The 17,171-nt window shown below is 37.6% G+C and overlaps 1 protein-coding gene across 1 annotated transcript in view; it reads left to right on the top strand.

Moving 5' to 3' along the window:
- FAM3C (FAM3 metabolism regulating signaling molecule C) overlaps positions 1 to 17,171 on the top strand; it is a 53,318-nt gene that overhangs the window by 31,951 nt on the left and 4,196 nt on the right. The window contains exons 6-8 of the mRNA XM_080818529.1: positions 3,850 to 3,908; positions 5,062 to 5,112; positions 7,391 to 7,475. Of these exons, the coding sequence (XP_080674655.1) occupies positions 3,850 to 3,908; positions 5,062 to 5,112; positions 7,391 to 7,475 (195 nt within the window). The remainder of the gene's footprint in view (positions 1 to 3,849; positions 3,909 to 5,061; positions 5,113 to 7,390; positions 7,476 to 17,171) is intronic.

Genomic DNA, 17,171 nt, shown 5'->3' with positions numbered 1-17,171 from the left:
TTAAATCTGTTAATATAGTGGATTATATTAACTATTCAAATGTTAAAACACTTGTGTATCCATAAGCTAAACCTTACTTTGTCATGGTTTAATATAATGCTGAATGCTATTTATTAATGTTAAGGAGGATTTTTACCTATATACTAATGAGGCATATTGGTTTGTAGTTTTCTCGTGATGTCTTACTCTGGTTCTAGTATTGTAATACTGGCTTTATAAAATAAATTTGGAGGTATTCTGTTTTCTGAAAGAGTTTGTGTAGAAGTAGTGTTAATTCTTTTTTAAAAACATTTGGTAGAAGTCTCCAGTGAAACAGTTTAGGCTTGGAGATTTTCCAGAGAGGTGAGTTTATAAACTATGAATTCAATATCTTTAATAGTTACAGGACTATTTAAATGATCTGTTTCATAATGGATGATTTGTGTTAGTTTGCACTTCTTGAGGAATTGGTCTAATTAATATGAGTTGTCAAATTTACATGGGTAAATCCTTCATAGTATTCCTTTATCCTTTCGATGTCTGCAGGGTCTATAGTGCTATCCCATTTCACTTTTGATATTGGTGATTTGTGTCTTCTCTTTTTTTCTGTCAGTCTTACTAAGGGATTGTTAATTTTATTGATCTTTCTAAAGAACAAGCTTTGTTTCGTTGATTTTTGCTGTTTTTAATTTCTTTCCTTCGCTTACTTTAGGTGTATGGCATTCCTTTTAGTTTCTTTTCTAATTTAAATACTTAGTGTTATATATTCCTCTCTGTACTCTTTTAGCTATGCCTCACAAATGTTAATAAGTCGTATTTTCATTCTTTTCAATGTGTTTTTTAATTTCCCTTCAGACTTCCTCTTGGATTATTGAGAAGTGTGTTGTTTAGCTTCCAAGTGTTTGGAAATTTTCCTGTTATCTTACTGTTACTGATCCCATTGTGATTGAAGAATACACTTGGTGTGATTTCAGTTTCTTTAAAAAAATATTGAGGTTTATTTTGTGACTCATGATATGGTCTACCTTTAGTATATGCTCCGTGGACACGAAAAGAATGTGTATTCTGTTCTTGTTGGGTAGAATGTTCTTTAAATGTCAATTAGACCCTATTGTTTAATACTTTGTTGAGTTCTTCCATACATTTGGTAAATTTCTGTTCATCAGCTGTTGAGAGAGCGCTGTTGAGGTAACCAGCTGTGACTGTAAATTTTCTGTTTCTCCTGTCCGTTCTATCCGGTTTTGAGTCACCCAGTTTGTACCTCAGTTGCCTGATATATACACATTCAGGTTTACTCTGTCTTGCTGAAGTGATCTTTTGATGATTATGTAATCTCCCTCTCTGTCTGGTCATTTTCTTTGCTCTGGAGTCTATTTAATTGGTGTTAATACAGCTGCTCCTGCTTTCTTTTGTTTAAGCAGCTTTATTGAGATATAATTCCCATGCCATACAATTCATCATGTAAAGTATACAGTCATGTTTTTAGTATATCCACAGATATGTGCAACCAACTCTACAGTATTAGAACATTTTTATACCTCAAAAAAAAATTATGTCCTTTAGTTGTGTTGCCCTTCTACCCCATTCCCATCCCATTCCACTCCCTTCTCCCCCACCCCCCAACCAGCCCAGAGTAACCATATCTTACTTTCTGTCTCTGTAGACTTACCTGTTTTGGACATACCGTATAGAAGATACCACATAATATGTAGAGGTTCCTTTGTCATCAGCTTCTTCACTTAGCACAGTGTTTTCAAGGTTCATCCATGTAGCATGTATCAATACTTCATTCCTTTTTATGATGGAATAATACTCCATCATGTATAGATATATCACATTTTGTGTATTTGTTCGTCAGTTGATGGACATTTGGTTTGTTTCCACTTTTTGGCTATTATGAATAATGTTTCTATAAAATTTGTATAAAAGTTTTGTATGGACATGTTTTCATTTTTCTTGTATACATACTTAGGACTGGATTTGGGTTCATACAGTAATTCTATGTTTAACTATCTGAGGAGCTGCCAGATTATTGAATTATTGAATTATGAAGTGGCTGCCCCAGTTTACCTTCCAACAGCAGTGTAAGAGGGTTCCAGTTTTTCCACATAACACTGCTTATTATCTGACTTACTGATTACAGCCATCCTTGTGGGTGTTGAGTGGTATCTTGTTGTGATTTCATTTTGTATTTCACTGATGATTAATGATATTTAACATCTGTTTATTTGCTTGTTGGGCATTTGTGTATCCTCTTCAGGGAAATGTCTGTTCAAACCTTGCTCATTTTTAAATTGGATTCTTTATTATTGAGTAGTAATCCTTCGTTCTTCTGATTAATGTTTACATGATTTTTCTTTTTCTACTCTTTCATTTCTTACCTACTGTATCATTATATTTAAAGTAAGTTTCTTGACATGAAACCATAAAACTACTAGAAGAAAATCTAGCAAAAAAAGCTTTATGACGTTGGTCAGGGCAATGAATTTTTTGAATAAGACACAAAAACCTAGGCAACAAAAGCAAAAGTAGACAAATGAGATTACATCAAACTAGAAAGCTTTTGTACAAGAAAATGGAAAGTCAACCCACTGAATGGGGAAAAAAAATGCAAGCCATTTATCTGATAGGTTAACATCCAAAAATGTGAGGAACTCCTACTACTCACTAGCAAAAACCCAAATAACCTGATTAAAAAATGAGTAAAAGGCCTGAACAGACATTTCTCAAAAGAGGAATACAAATGGCCAACAGGTATATGAAGAGGTGTCTTATTCTTTAAATGAAATGTCATCCAGTGTTTGTTAGAACAGCATTCACCATCACTTGCAGCCATATGTTTGCTACAGATCTAAGTTTATGAAAATTGACATACTCTGAGAATCAATTGGCTCTGTGGAATGTATAATGAAATATTATAACTTTTATTATTTATGAAATTGTGTGTTACAAAATTCTTTATGTCAGTAAAGTTTATAATAAACTTAGGGACCTACCTGTATGTGTATAGGTATGAATGTCCCATATATGGACATGGGTGTGTCTGTGTCTGTATTCCCATATATGCGTCCTTCCCTGTCTCCATCAACCTCAAACCAGTAGTTCATCACTGGCAGTATTACTATTACCTTGAATTTTTAGAATTGCAGATACCTATAATTTTAGTTTACTAATCCTAATTCAGCATACTGAACCGATATAAGCAAATGTTCCACTCAACTCTTCTATTTCATAGAATCATGGTGGTCAGTAAGCTGCGACTGGGTGGTAATTACCTCAGATGTAACAATACAAGTGACTGTGTTTAGATTCAGTAATTAAATGAATATAAGATTCTTCTGGGTATAGAGAAAATTTACATTGATAATCACTAAGAATGTTCACAATTAGGTGAAGTAGGTGAAACTCTCCTTGCTTTCAGATTATAAAAATATCTCACTTCTGTTTCATGTCACATGGATATTGCAAAAAATAGATAAGAGATTATCAATTGTTTGATCACCCTTTGAGAATGGTGCAAAATACGTGCTTACTGTCCACATGTTTTAAGGGTTTTCTAAAATCCTATTTCATAACCTGACACCAAGTGGCAAAAAATGGTCTAGTACTTGGGCCCTGATACTTTTTAATATATTGGTTTGTGAAATCTTACTTAAGAGCATTGCTTTAAAATTATTTAATATTAGACTGTCTTCTCTGATGTAGTAGAGATCTTTTAATCTCCGTTGCATTTCTTAAACAATTGTGTGTATATATAATATCCCCAGGTTTTGTTTTTTTGGTTTTTTTTTCGGGCATGGCTTTATTTCTCTGATACATGTTTATGTAAAGTATCTAATTCTAAATTTTGTCTTGACTTTTCTCCTTCAGTTTAATGAGTGGTGTTAAGAATAATGTTGGAAGAGGGATCAATGTTGCTTTGGTAAATGGTAAGAATAATTTTACCTTACAAATGTGATCAGTGGATATTCATGTGGCCCAAAGTAAAATGCCCTCTATTATCAGGGGATCAGGTCAGAAAGTGCTACACTTGACACTAAAGCCTTCTTCCCAACTTCTTCACATCCTCCTAAAAAACCAACTATACATGGAGACCTGGTGTCTGAGTGTGAGAGCATGCTTTCATGGAAGCATCCCACTTGCTGTGCAGTGTGTGGAGTTTCCCAGGGGACTGTCAGGCTAAAACCCCTCTAACATTAAACTGATGAATTCTGAAGATTTTGGATTCTAACACCGCGAAGACAGAGTGGCATGAGGGTGTGTAAATGACAAAGGGGGATGGACTAATGAAGAGGTGGGGAGAGGGATGAAGAATAGGAATTAATTGTAATTTTTCAGTATTGTCAACATTTGTCACTTATGTTCATTAGTGAAAATAAGCTCATTGAATCCTGAAAGGCTCGAGTGTTCTTAACGAAATCGAATCTGAAAATATGAACCCATGAAATGAGGCCTGACTGCATGCTTGGCTTTTCCTTCTGGTACAATAATCCTGTAAGGCTGTGTAGGGCGATTAGCGACCACAGCCACCTTACCCAGTTCTCAGTATAGGAAAATGTTTTTTATTTCTTTCATGACAAAAGATAAGTTTCTGCATTTTTGCTTTCTTTATTTTCTTATATAAAAGGTTCTGCGTATATTTGTCTAATTGATAGCAAAAAAATACATTTTAAAAGGGAAATCTGAAAAAATTTTAAATGTTGGCTTTAATGGTAGAAAATGTCATCAATTCATCTTGTTTTAAAAGGTTTACATATTTTTTGGTAATTCCTAAATAAGGGAAGACGGTAACACATAAGGACGAAACCTATCTCACTGAATTTAAGTGGTCTACACTCAGCTGTGAACTTGACTTTGCTGCTCCTTGGCTTATATAGATTCATGAGAAAGTCCAGAATTTCAGTTTATCCAGAAGTTAGTCTTAGAAATATATTTCAGGTGCATACAGTTCAGATTTTAAGTCTTTCTCAAAATTAATTCTTTCTCTGCTAAGGAATCCATACCCATCACTGGGTAAGGTCACTTGTGGTATACAGTGTATATTTCAGTTGCATAATCTGACATGAGTTCCATCTCTTTCAGGAAAAACAGGAGAAGTATTAGACACCAAATATTTTGACATGTGGGGAGGAGGTAAGTGTAATAACACATAACTGTTCTTTTGCTAGCACTGACTGACTTCTTAAGCCTCCTCAATTTAATATAGCCCATTAATGAGAGATTGATGATGTGTTTGTGTTAGTTCATTTTCTCTTACTTTTCACTAAACATCCAGCTGTATTTAAGTATAGGTCATATTGCATATACTTTGCTTTTTTATAGAAATTGTGTGTGTGATTAAGAGCAATACTAACAAAATTGAGATTGTAAAAACCTTGAGTCCTATTTTCTACAGGACAACTAATTGAAAGCCTTGGATCCTTTAAGTCTCTGACTGAAATTTTTTAAAAAGAATATAAGTAATTTGGAGAAGGGCACAAGCAATTTAAGCATTTTTAACTGAATTCGGGTGTTTTTTTTTTAAGATTTTATTTATTTATTTGATACAGAGAGAGAGATCACTAGTAGGCAGAGCAGCAGGCAGAGAGAGAGGGAGAAGCAGGCTCCCCGCTGAGCAGAGAGCCCAATGCGGGGCTCGATCCCAGGACCCTGAGATCATGACCTGAGCCAAAGACAGAGGTTTAAACCACTGAGCCACCCAGGAGCCCCGGGTTTTTTGTTTTGTTTTGTTTTGTTTTTTTTGCATATGATTTGTTAGCCTCGAAAGTAAATTATAATTAGGATTATTATTAAAGTAGATGAATATTTGAGAGAAGGCATTTTCTTTTGAGTTCATTGCACTTAGAGCGGTTCACAGGTATCTTCCTAATATGGAAGTTCCTGCAGGAACAGGTGTAAGTCAGTTGCCCACATGCAGAAGCAAGGACCTAGCATCTTGAACAGGAGTGTGCCCAAAAGAAATTTCTTCCTCAAAACTGATGTAAGGCCAACGCTGATTTGATCTTTTGATTCTTTTCTAAGTTGCTGGTTCAGGATATTTCTCAACATGAAGCTGAGCTCTGCACCTCCCTGTTTCCAGCCCCTTTATGCATTCCCTAGGAGCCAGTAACTGGTAGTCTTCTTGAAATTTATGTTAAGTTTTCAGACCATTCAGCTTTTCTAATACTTCTTCAGCTTGTAATAGATGCAGTGTTTTCTTTATTTTTTAAATAAGTTAGGAAGACTTTTCATACCTGTCAAAAGCTGTTATAAACTTTAGATGCTGCCATCAATTTTAGATTCTAATGGCATAATTGGCCCTACCAACACTTATTAGGAAACACTGGAAACCTGGAGACAGTCTTGCAAAACCTTTGTTGAAATGACCAGAAGCTCTGTTGCTTCATCACGGATAGGTTAATTGTGCCAAAAAGTCTCTTCAAGTGAAGAGACAGCCGCGGTTGACTTCCATCTTTGCATTTAAAAAGAAGTGATTTGTTAGCTGCTTTGTTACATTTTCTCAGAATTGAAAATGCTGTTATTACAAACTAGAATTCAGTTAGAGAACATCTTTGGAATTTTTGCTGTGGAAAGAAACTGAGTAAATTTGAAGCTTGAAGCGACCCAGTTCTGAAGCAGTGTTAGACTTGGGGATGACATGGAGACCTGACATTGGAGAGTTCAAGACATAAAACAGTTGGTACTACGTGATCTCCCCCTGGTATCACCAATGTGCTGTCATCCAAGTGGTTTATTTTTATGTTTTTGTGTATCTTGGTGCACTAGACAAAGCAGGTAATGAATGTAGTATTTGCCATATAATTAGATACAACCTTCATTCCTTCCCCTAGTTTACAGTAATTAGATATGCCCAGACGATCCCTTAAATCAGAGTGCATGTATGTATGCATGTATTTTTGTGTGTGTGTATATATTTATATAATTTTTAAAGAAATTACAGAACCTTTTATGAATTAGATAAAAGCTCTGTGTCCTCTGCTTAGATAAGTACCCATACAAACAATTTTACATACGCTCCGAGAATCCGTGAGCTTTTCTTCTGCCCTCCTCCCTCATCCCCCTTCAAGTTTCTTTTTTCAAATTTTAAGTCATGCTTTAATACAACTTTGCTGTGGTTTTTTCATTTAGCCCCTGGAATATCAGTACAAAAGACATACAGGATCAATCAGGGTTGGGAAATTTTAAGTTGATGGTGGGATCGATCCTATTAAAGGACAAAGTTCATTTTTTAACCTGTTCATAAGATTTATCTCCCTTCTGGTTACTCTCCATTTGAAATTATTGATTTGCAAATGCTTTATATTTTAGTTAATATTAACTTTTAAGAGGTTATCATGATGGCTAGTCACTAAAAAAAAAACAAAACAAAACCAAAAACTCAAAGCCATCAATCCTTTCTTTTTTCCTTCAGATGTGGCCCCATTTATTGAGTTTCTGAAGTCCATACAAGATGGAACAATAGTCTTAATGGGAACTTACGATGATGGAGCAACCAAGTACGTAAACTTAAAAATTTATATTATTTTTGGAACTGTAATTAATTATAAAAGCATTACATTTTCAATGAAAAAAATTATAAAATAGAGCAAAGTAATCAAATTCCAAATAAACACTATTAACCTTTTTTATCTGCTTCCTTCTTTCTGTATGTTTGTCGGACATACATTGCCGTAAGATTAGATCCACATACCTCAAGTTTGTTACACTCTTTTCTGTTTTTAACAACCTTGAATTGTTTTCTCTAATGTTAATATTCTTCTACTAGTGGCATTTTTCATGACCTACCAACAGTTGATCATATGTCCCCACCTTTATCTAAAATTTCCCTATTATTGCCACATTTTTTTGTATTACAAATAACATTTTGATAAACATCCTTTTCCATAAGTGCTTTTGTACTTTTGATTATGTCCTTAGGGTAAGTTCCTAGAAGTGGAGTTCACTGTGAAAGAATAAGTGTGATATGTTTTTCATAATGTTTAGTAAATGCTAATTTATAACTTTTTTTTTAAAAGTGTATATGTTGTAAAATTTGGAAAATACAGAAAAGCACAAAGAAAAACAAGTTATAAATTCATCTATTCAGTGATAACCACTGATAATTTAGTTTCCATCTCTAGTTTTCTTAATATACATATTTTCTTCATCTTAAACATTTGGAATGCTAGTAGTTATAGCATTTTTGATTTATTTATGTGGTGAATATTTTCCCATAACATTAAGTAGTTTTGATAACAAAATTGTTCATGTCTGCCTCATATAACTCTTAAGCATGAGTCATGATTTAAAATTTATTTAATAAAATTCCTACGGCTGGACCCTCAGGCTATTTCCAAATTTTCATACTTAGCAAAAATGTACTATCTTAAAAATTTTGAATAATCATCCTTATTTCCTTGAGACAGATTTTTTTGAGGTAAGGTGTTGAATTAAAGGATGTGTATGTTTTTAAAAAAGAATTTCTAAAGTTTGTACCAATTTAACATGTCTCTCAGAAGTTCCAGGACACTGATTATTTTTAAGAAGTTTTGGAAAGGGGTTTTGTTAATGTGCCTTTCTTTGGTTATTGATGAGATTGCATTTTTTTTTTTTTCCACAAGTGTTTTTGGCTCTTTTTCTTGTAAAGTGTCTTTTGACCATTTAGGTTGACTCCTATGGATGTGTAAGAGCCTTTGGTATGTTAAGGGTATTAACCATTTCTCATGTGAAAATACATTTTTTTGTGTGTTTATTTTTTTTAATTTATGGTGCTTTGTGACTTTTACAAGTTTAGACTAATTCTTCGTTAGTCAAGTGTATGGATTTTTCATTTCAAGTTTCTTCTGCTTTTATACTTGAGAAGTATTTTCCCATTTCTAAATTAAATACTTAGTAGATTTTCTTCTTCCAGTGACTTCACTATTTTCATGTATTTTAAAAAAATGTATTATTTCCCAGTGACTTACAATGCCCATTTTTATGTGGAATTGACTTTGTTTTTAGAAGTTCTGTTCTGTTCATCTACTTCTTCCTGCCCCAATAAGACACTATTACAATTTTTTATTAACTCTTTTATAAAAATTAAGTGTACTACCTTTCTGGGGTAGCTCAGACCCCTTTAATAGCATTTCTCAAATCCCTTCTGTGACATTTTATCCAGATGAAAAGTATGATACTTTTAACAAGAATAAAAGACATCCTTTACAGATTTTAATTGAAAAGGCTTGAAATTCCACCTCAGAATATGGCATGTCTTTCTATTTATTGAGTTTTTTCTATACGTATGTAATGTGTAACTACATTATTGCAGATTTGCACTAAGAAAACAGGGCTACTGGGTACGTGGGTGGCTTAGTCAGTTGAGTGTCCTCCTTTGGCTCAGGTCATGATCTGAGTGTCCTGGGTTTGAGTCCTGCATTGGGCTCCTTGCACAGAGGGGAGTCTGCTTCTCCCTCACTGTCCCTCTCTCCGCTCATGCTTACACACTTTCTCTCTCTCAAAATAAATAAATAAATTCTTAAAAAAAAGAAAAGAAAACAGGGTTACTTTGTGACTGTTTTTTTTTTTTTGGTGGTAGTTGTTTGTTTTTTTTTTTAGATTTTATTTATTTATTTCACAGAGAGAGAGAGAGAGATATCACAAGCAGGCAGAGAGGGAGGTGGCGGGGGAGGGGGGAGCAGGCTCCCTGCTGAGCAGAGAGCCCAATGTGGGGCTCAATCCCAGGACCCCAAGATCATGACCTGAGCCGAAGGCGGAGGCTTAACCCACTAAGTCACCGAGGCACCCCTACTTTGTGACTGTTTTAAGGCTGGAATATTTTCTTTTACATGTCTTACATCTGGATCAACTAAGGATATGTTAAATCCATAGATCAAGAAAACTGGTACCTGCATCCATTGCCATTTAGCTACATAGAACTAAGCGGAATGTAATTAGGCTCTCCTTAGCAAAAAAACAAATAACTTGATGTTTGCTTTTGCTGATAGAATAGGATATTACATGTATAATTTGAGGTTTTAAGATTTTTAGAAACCCTACTTTTCTGAATAGACAGACACACATGGCATCTTTTTCATCATGTTATTTCATTATTACACCTGCTTGGCTTCAGGCCTGTTTCTCTTTGCTAATAAATTGTGGCCATACCTAAGAACTAAGGCAGGATGATGTTTGTTCTCTAACTGCTATTTATTGGTGCCCATCCTGGATACCAAAAGCAGCCTCAGAAGATGTTCAGCCTGAAAGGCAAAAACAGAAATCTAAACTCAGTGTGTTTACCCTTGTGTATGTATCAGTGTATGATTCAACTGTGTGGTTAAATGCATTCAGTCATGTGCATTTCCAGTTTGGGGCACATGAAGTTGTTTTTCAAATACTTCCTTCTTCCAAACACAGGTGAAATAAATTGTATCGTGTCCTTTATGCCAAAATGGACAAGCAGTCTTTATAAATGGCCATCTACATCTGTGAAATACAACAAAATATAAATGTACCCCTTGACAGATATCTGACTATGAAACATTTGAAAACGTTTGAAATGATTCCTTCGTTGTGGAACACCCAGTCTTACATGGGAATAGAAGCTCTGCTTCATCTGACGTGTTAGCACTTTTCTTCACATAAGACTGCTGGATTTTCCCCTCATAAGGAATATTTGTTCTCCCTCCTATACCCAAAAGATTCCAGTTTTTTTTTTTTTTTTTAAAGATTATTTATTTATTTGACAGATCACAAGTAGGCAGAGAGAGAAGGGAGGAAGCAGGCTCCCTGCTGAGCAGAGAGCCCAATGCGGGGCTCGATCCCAGGACGCTGGGATCATGACCTGAGCCGAAGGCAGAGGCTTAAACCACTGAGCCACCCAGGCGCCCCGATTCCAGTTTTTTTTTAAAGATTTTATTTATTCGTGAGAGAGAGAGAGTGCACACATGTGCTCGCAGGAACGAGCACGAGCAGGGGGAGGGGCAGAGGAAAGAGAAGCAGGTTCCCTAGCCAGCAGGGAGCCCGACGAGGGGCTTCATCCCAGAACCCTAGAATCAGGGCCTGAGCCAAAGGCAGGCATGTAACCAGTTGAGCCACCCAGGTGCCCGTACCCAGAAGAGTTAAACTCCGACAGGGAGTTGGTATTGGTTCTCCATAGTTATCCCTCTATGATCCCAGTCTGCAATGATACTACTGTCTGCAATGAGCTCCTTGGCTGGACTGTGAACTTTTTTTTTTTTTTTTTAAGATTTTATTTGTTTGACAGCACAAGCCTGGAGAGCAGCAGGCAGAGGGAGAGGGAGAAGCAGACCTCCTGCTGAGCAGGGAACCTGAAGCAGGGCTCGATCACCCCAGGATCATGACCCAAGCTGAAGGCGGATAATTAACCAACTGAGCCACCCAGGTGCCCCTGTATGGGGAACTTCTGAGAATGTCTGGGATTGGTCTCTGTCATAGCATTTCCCAAAGTGTGTTCCGGTGGGATCCCAGTCCTCTGAACCTGTCCTGGGGGAATAAGTTTGGAGATGGCACGTTGCATTTTGCACCTTCCAGGGATTTACAATGCAAGGCCCTGAAGTTTGGCCCTAGGGAAACCTCTTTACCTTTCTTTATCCCATTATTTCTTGATTTTAACAATGAAGCCCATTTTATTTTATTTTAAGATTTATTTATTTATTTATTTATTTGAGAAACTGAGTGTGCAGGGGAAGGGAACGAAGGAGGAAGAGAGAAGCTAACTTCCCACGGAGCGCAGAGCCCTACTCAAGGTTAGGATCTCAGGACCCTATTAAGATCATACCCTGAGCCCAAATCAGTAGTTGGATATTTAATTGACTATGCCACCCAGGTAGCCTTGGAAGCCCATTTAAAAAACAAAACAGGAAAAAAAAAAACCCAAAAAACTATACTTAAGAAAACATATTTTAAGAGTGCAGGTCTCTAATGATGCCTACTCTCTACCTAGACCCCTCTAAAATAAATTGGTTTTTGTTTATTTAATGAAGAATTTTGATAGTTTGAATGAGCAAGCTAAATTTTGCTATTGTATTCCTCCCTTTGGAGACAGCACTCTGTGACATGTGCACTTCCTGGCTAAGTGAAGGGTTTGAATGTGGGTGTCCTGAAGTAAAGAATCTTGAAAGTCCTTGGCCCCGGCCCCCCAGCCCAGGTAGAATTCCCAGGAACTGTTCTACAGATACCCCCTCTGAAGGGTGCCAGTATCTCATAATTTCTCTGTTTGAAATAAAACAAAGCAAAAAACTATCCTTAAGTCATTGTTATGTTCTCAGGGTTGGTCTCCCTCTGAATTCCCCCTGGTAGTCTGAGTAGTCTTAGCCTGGGTGAATAGAACAGTAAGTATCTTCCCCAAATTGTTTGATATTTACTTGTTTGAAACTAAAGAGCATTGGTCTTTCGGTTTTCCCTTTGCCTGCTCAGTACTCAGGGCTCTTGTAACCTTCTATCATGCTAAGTTTCTAGGTGGGTTTACTCTTGTGGCTGCATTTTTTGGACATTGGTTCTCTGGTTGATTATCAGCTCTCTTAAAATGAGTGCCCCAGTCAAATACAGGGTTCCTGATGGGGTCAGGCCGGTACAGGGTACAGCGGAGATACTAGCTTTTACTGTGTTGGGGATATGTCTTTTTGAATATTTATACAGACTAGTACTATATTAGTTTTCTTTAAAAGGTCACATCCCATTTTTGGCTAAGTTAAACTCTCAGATCACTTGCTCTCAAAATTTTTTTTTTTTTTTTTTTTTTTTTTTTAATTAACCACTGCCAAGTCAGGTCTTTCTCTCTATTCTGGACTTGATTTGTTTAATCTAAATGAATGACTTTATATTCACTTGTCCTTGTTATCCCTGTTAAATTTAATTTTGCTGATTTTGGCCCATTAGGTTATGATGCTGACATTTGTCCTGTGAGATTTCCATGATCTAGGCTTTGTAGTTTCTCCAAAGTCATTCTTGTGTCTAAATCAAAGTCATTGATAAATATGTTCACCCACCAGGGGCAGCATGCCACCCTGCCAGGGGCCTCCCCCAAGGGATTCATCTATTAATCAACTACAGAAACTGTTTTTTAAACAGCTGCCAGGGAACCCTAATAGACATACCATCCAGCTGCTGTTTCATTATTTTCTTCATAGAGGTTGTTTTCTGAGATTCTCAGATGCTCACTTGAAATTCATGAGCTATGCTAATTACAGTGCCCTGATCTCCTGCCCACAAACCTGTGCAGATGCTAATATAGCTTCCATGACCTTAACTTGGCTTGATTTATATCTCCCTCCTTCTCACTACCCCCTCTCTTTCCTCCTCCTTCCCCCCTTTTCTTTGTTCACAGGCTTTCCTTGTTGTAATCCATTCTAGAATTTGCCAATAATTGGAAGTAGCTTTATTGACTCATTGTTTCTAAAAATTTCCTTTCCTTTTTTTGAAGACTGGAATATTTAATTAACTTTAATGACTTAGCGTCTTCATTTTCCATGATGTTTCTAAAATAACGGACACTACCTTGAAGAGTATATTAAAGTTCCTTAGAATTTAACTGTGTGACGTGTGTGGGCCTGGAGGTTTCAGTTTACTTTACAGCACTTAACACAGACATTCCTGAACTACTCTTCCCTTTTTATGTCGATCAGAGTGTTTGCCTCCCTTGGAAAATGCAGGCTTGCTTTGATCTCCATATTATATCATTCTTTTGAAACAGTGGATCCCTTCATTGATTGCACTTAGCAAAAATTCTTCGTGTGGCCTGTAAGAGTTCGAGGAGTCTCATCTGCCAGCCTTCCTGGCAGTAGCATTCCGTTTCCTCCTTAGTAATATGGTTTACCCTGTAGTTTTGGACACTTGTGAGTTTGAGCCCATCACAGAACACTCCTGTAGTGGCCCTAATTTATAACCTGTCCTCTTCTTTGCCAGGATTGTTAGAAATTATATAGTGAAAATTATTGTTTTTTTGTTTGTTCGTTTGTTTTTTAAGAATCCCATTCTCAAAAGAGCTTCTGATCGGAACTTTTTATAATACACTCTCTTTCAAGTCTAGGCTACATGGTCACCTATGCCCAGCATTGCTTATTCTTCAACCTCTTGAAGTAATACAGCGATTTTCTTCCGAAGTTCTTCACACTTCTACTTCCCAAGTGGTTCTTCCCTGTTAATCAGAGTGGGGCCCAGAATATTAATTCTCCATGTTGTTTTCCAGAAAGGGAGCATTGACCTGGTATGATGGTGTGACTGTGAGGTCTCAGATGCTCCTCCTTCTTCAGCAAAGAGGGAAGCAGACCTCTGAGTCGCCCCGGTCCCATTCCCTCTTCCTCCATTGCTACTTTCGATTATCTCTGTGCAGCTTTAGAATCTCTTCTAGGAAAACTTGGTCCCTCTCTCTGTCTGCCGTCTTGTTTGTGACATGATAATTTTTGATTCATTTTAAAGAAAATTCTTAACTAAAATAAAATAATTTATTCAGTAAAATTTTTCAGCATCTTAGCTAATTTTTAATAGCATTTTATTTTTTAATAGCATTTTAATCTATCTATCTGTTTATTTATTTAGAGATAGAGCACAAACTGGGGGTTGCTGAGGGACAGAGAGAGCCCAGCTTGATCTCGTGACCCTGAGATCATGACCTAAGCTGAAATCAGGTCTGACGTTTAACCAACTGAGTCACCCAGGTGCCCCAGCATCTCAGCTAGTTAAGACCATTACTGGAGATTAAAGTTTATATAACAAACTCAAAGTGCTCCTATATAGAATAAAAGCTTGTATCTTTAAAATTTTATTTAAAATTTACACCATGCATACATTTGTTACTCTGGCTTTTAAAGAAATGGGACATTTTGATACCTAGTATGTATTGAATCAGTGCAGAAAATATTGGCTGTGTTGCGTGATTTTTAACTTCTTTTTGAAACATGAAATTGTCTTCTACTTAAATAAAAGATTTCAGAAACAAATAATGAAATACTCTAAAGTCTACATAGGCAGAGCAGAGAACTTTAGAAATTATTGAGAAACGTACGGTGTTATACAGCTGTAGTTAGATATATGTAGGGACCTGTGGCCAGGGTGCCCGAGACCACCCCGAGGTCTGATGATTTGCTGGACTCTCAGGAGCCAGCATGCAGCCCTGCTCACCTCGTGGCTACTACTTGTTACAACAAAAAGATACAAAGCAAAATTAGCAAAGGGGAAACTGGGCTGAGCAAAGTCTGGAGGGAACCAGACTCTAGTTTCCCAGAGTCCTCTCCAAGCGGAGTCACACAGGAGATGCTCCATTCCTCCCACAGCAGATGGTGACAGCACTGTGAAGTCTCTGTAGTGGGAAAGCGTCTCAAGGACTCCATGCCCGGATTTGTAACTGGCTCACAGAGGCAGCCTCCGCCACACACATCCCCAGATGCCAGCCTCCCCGGCATAAACTGCCTTCCTTGTGCAGCGCCGTGACCCATTCTGATCAGTTCTGGGAATGGGGGAGCCCTCCCCAAATCCAGGCTGCTAGCTGCCAGCCACGGCCCATCTTGCTGCTGGGACTTCCTAAAGACAGCCATCGCAGACCGCTATGTTCCCCTTTTCTGCGCAGGGCCTACGGGCGTTCTCCCGGGACAGGAAAAGGAAGGAAAGAGATGAACGGAGGGAGTCGAAGTGCAATTTTCAAGTTGTGTCTAGATCTCTGGCTAACCTGGCTTTGTTTATTCATGTAGATCAAAGTGATCAGTTCTGAAATTCAGAAGTACAGAAGTAAAAGTGATTGCCCCTCAATATATTTCTTAATTGATGTAAAAGTCATAGATAAGGAAGATTTTATTCATACTTTTTGCAGGGAGCCAGGCCTGCCCTGGGAGAAACCACCTGCTTTGTAAGCGGTTTTTGCATACAAAGCAGCCCCTGGGCGTTTGTGAACTTCAAGTTCAGCCATCTATGAGCAACCCTAAGAGCCCACGAGGCGCCAGTCTGTGGTTTTTCTGAGATGTAAATGTGAGTCAAGCCCCACAGACGGAAGGGGGGATTTGACAGTCTTCCAGACCCACAGCGTCCTAACCTCATATGCAGACAAGAAGCCAGGGTTCAGGCACGGCCTTCAGGTAGTGTCCCTCCAATACACGTGTTCCTTTATCACGTGAGCAAACAAGTACGAAGTGACGGCTGATTGACGGAGGCAGGCACAGGAGCGGGACCTCGGGGGGCAAGCTGGAGGCACACGGCCATGAGTCTCAGGCCAGACTCCAGGGTTTCTTTACACAGTTACTTCATTTGTTTTTACTTCACCAGGTTATAAGTGCATCCCTTGATATAGATTTGGGTCTGAAAGTCAAAATATTCTAGGGTTATAGGTGATTTTTCTCAGGGATTCTAATGAACTTTCTGCAGGAGGACAGCAGTGCCCAGGCTGTGGTTAAAACAGCTCCACTGCTGAGTGTTTACCCCCCAAAATACTAATTCAGAGGGGGTACAAGCACCTGTGTTTACTTTGGCATTATTTACAACAGCCGAGACACAGAAGCAGCCCAAGTGTCCGTCAATGGATAACAAAGATGTGGTGTGTATGTATATATATGTGTGTGTGTACACACACGCACACACGCACACACACACAGGAATATTACTCAGCCTTAAAGTAGAATGGAATCTTGCCACTTGCAACGACGTAGATCGAGCTAGAGAATAGAATGCTAACTGAGGTCAGTCAATAAAGACAGACACATGCCATATGATTTCACTCATGTGGCACTTAAGAAACAAAACAAGTAAAGGAAAAAGAGGAAGAGCCAAACCAAGAAACAGCCTCTTAACTATAGAGATCAAACTGCTGGTTACCAGAGGGGAGGTGAGTGGGGGAATGGGGATTAAGGAGTGCACTTGTGATGAGCACTGGGTGTTGTACGGAATTGTAGAATCACTGTGTTGTACACCTGAAACTAACAGGACACTGTATGTTAACTACCCTGGAATTAAAATTTAAAAAAAAAATTTTTTTTAAATAGCTCTACTGCCCCTGTATGTGGTTTGCATCAGTTGTAGAAGTCCAATATATTTGCAGTTCTTTCTTGTTCTATGACTTTTTATTTTAAAATATAAATTATTTTGTTCATCTTCAGGTTAGTTAAGAGAGCACTCTAGTACCTAGTGTTTCTTTCATTAGTACATTAAAAGAGCTGACTGATTCTAGCATGAGGTGTTTTGAAGAACTCTGTCAAATAAAAAAGGACCTTCCTCACTGACGAGAGTGC

The sequence above is a fragment of the Martes martes genome, assembly GCF_963455335.1.
Source record: "Martes martes genome assembly, chromosome: 11".
Classification (NCBI taxonomy): domain Eukaryota; kingdom Metazoa; phylum Chordata; class Mammalia; order Carnivora; family Mustelidae; genus Martes; species Martes martes.
This window is presented reverse-complemented; position numbering and strand designations above follow the sequence as displayed.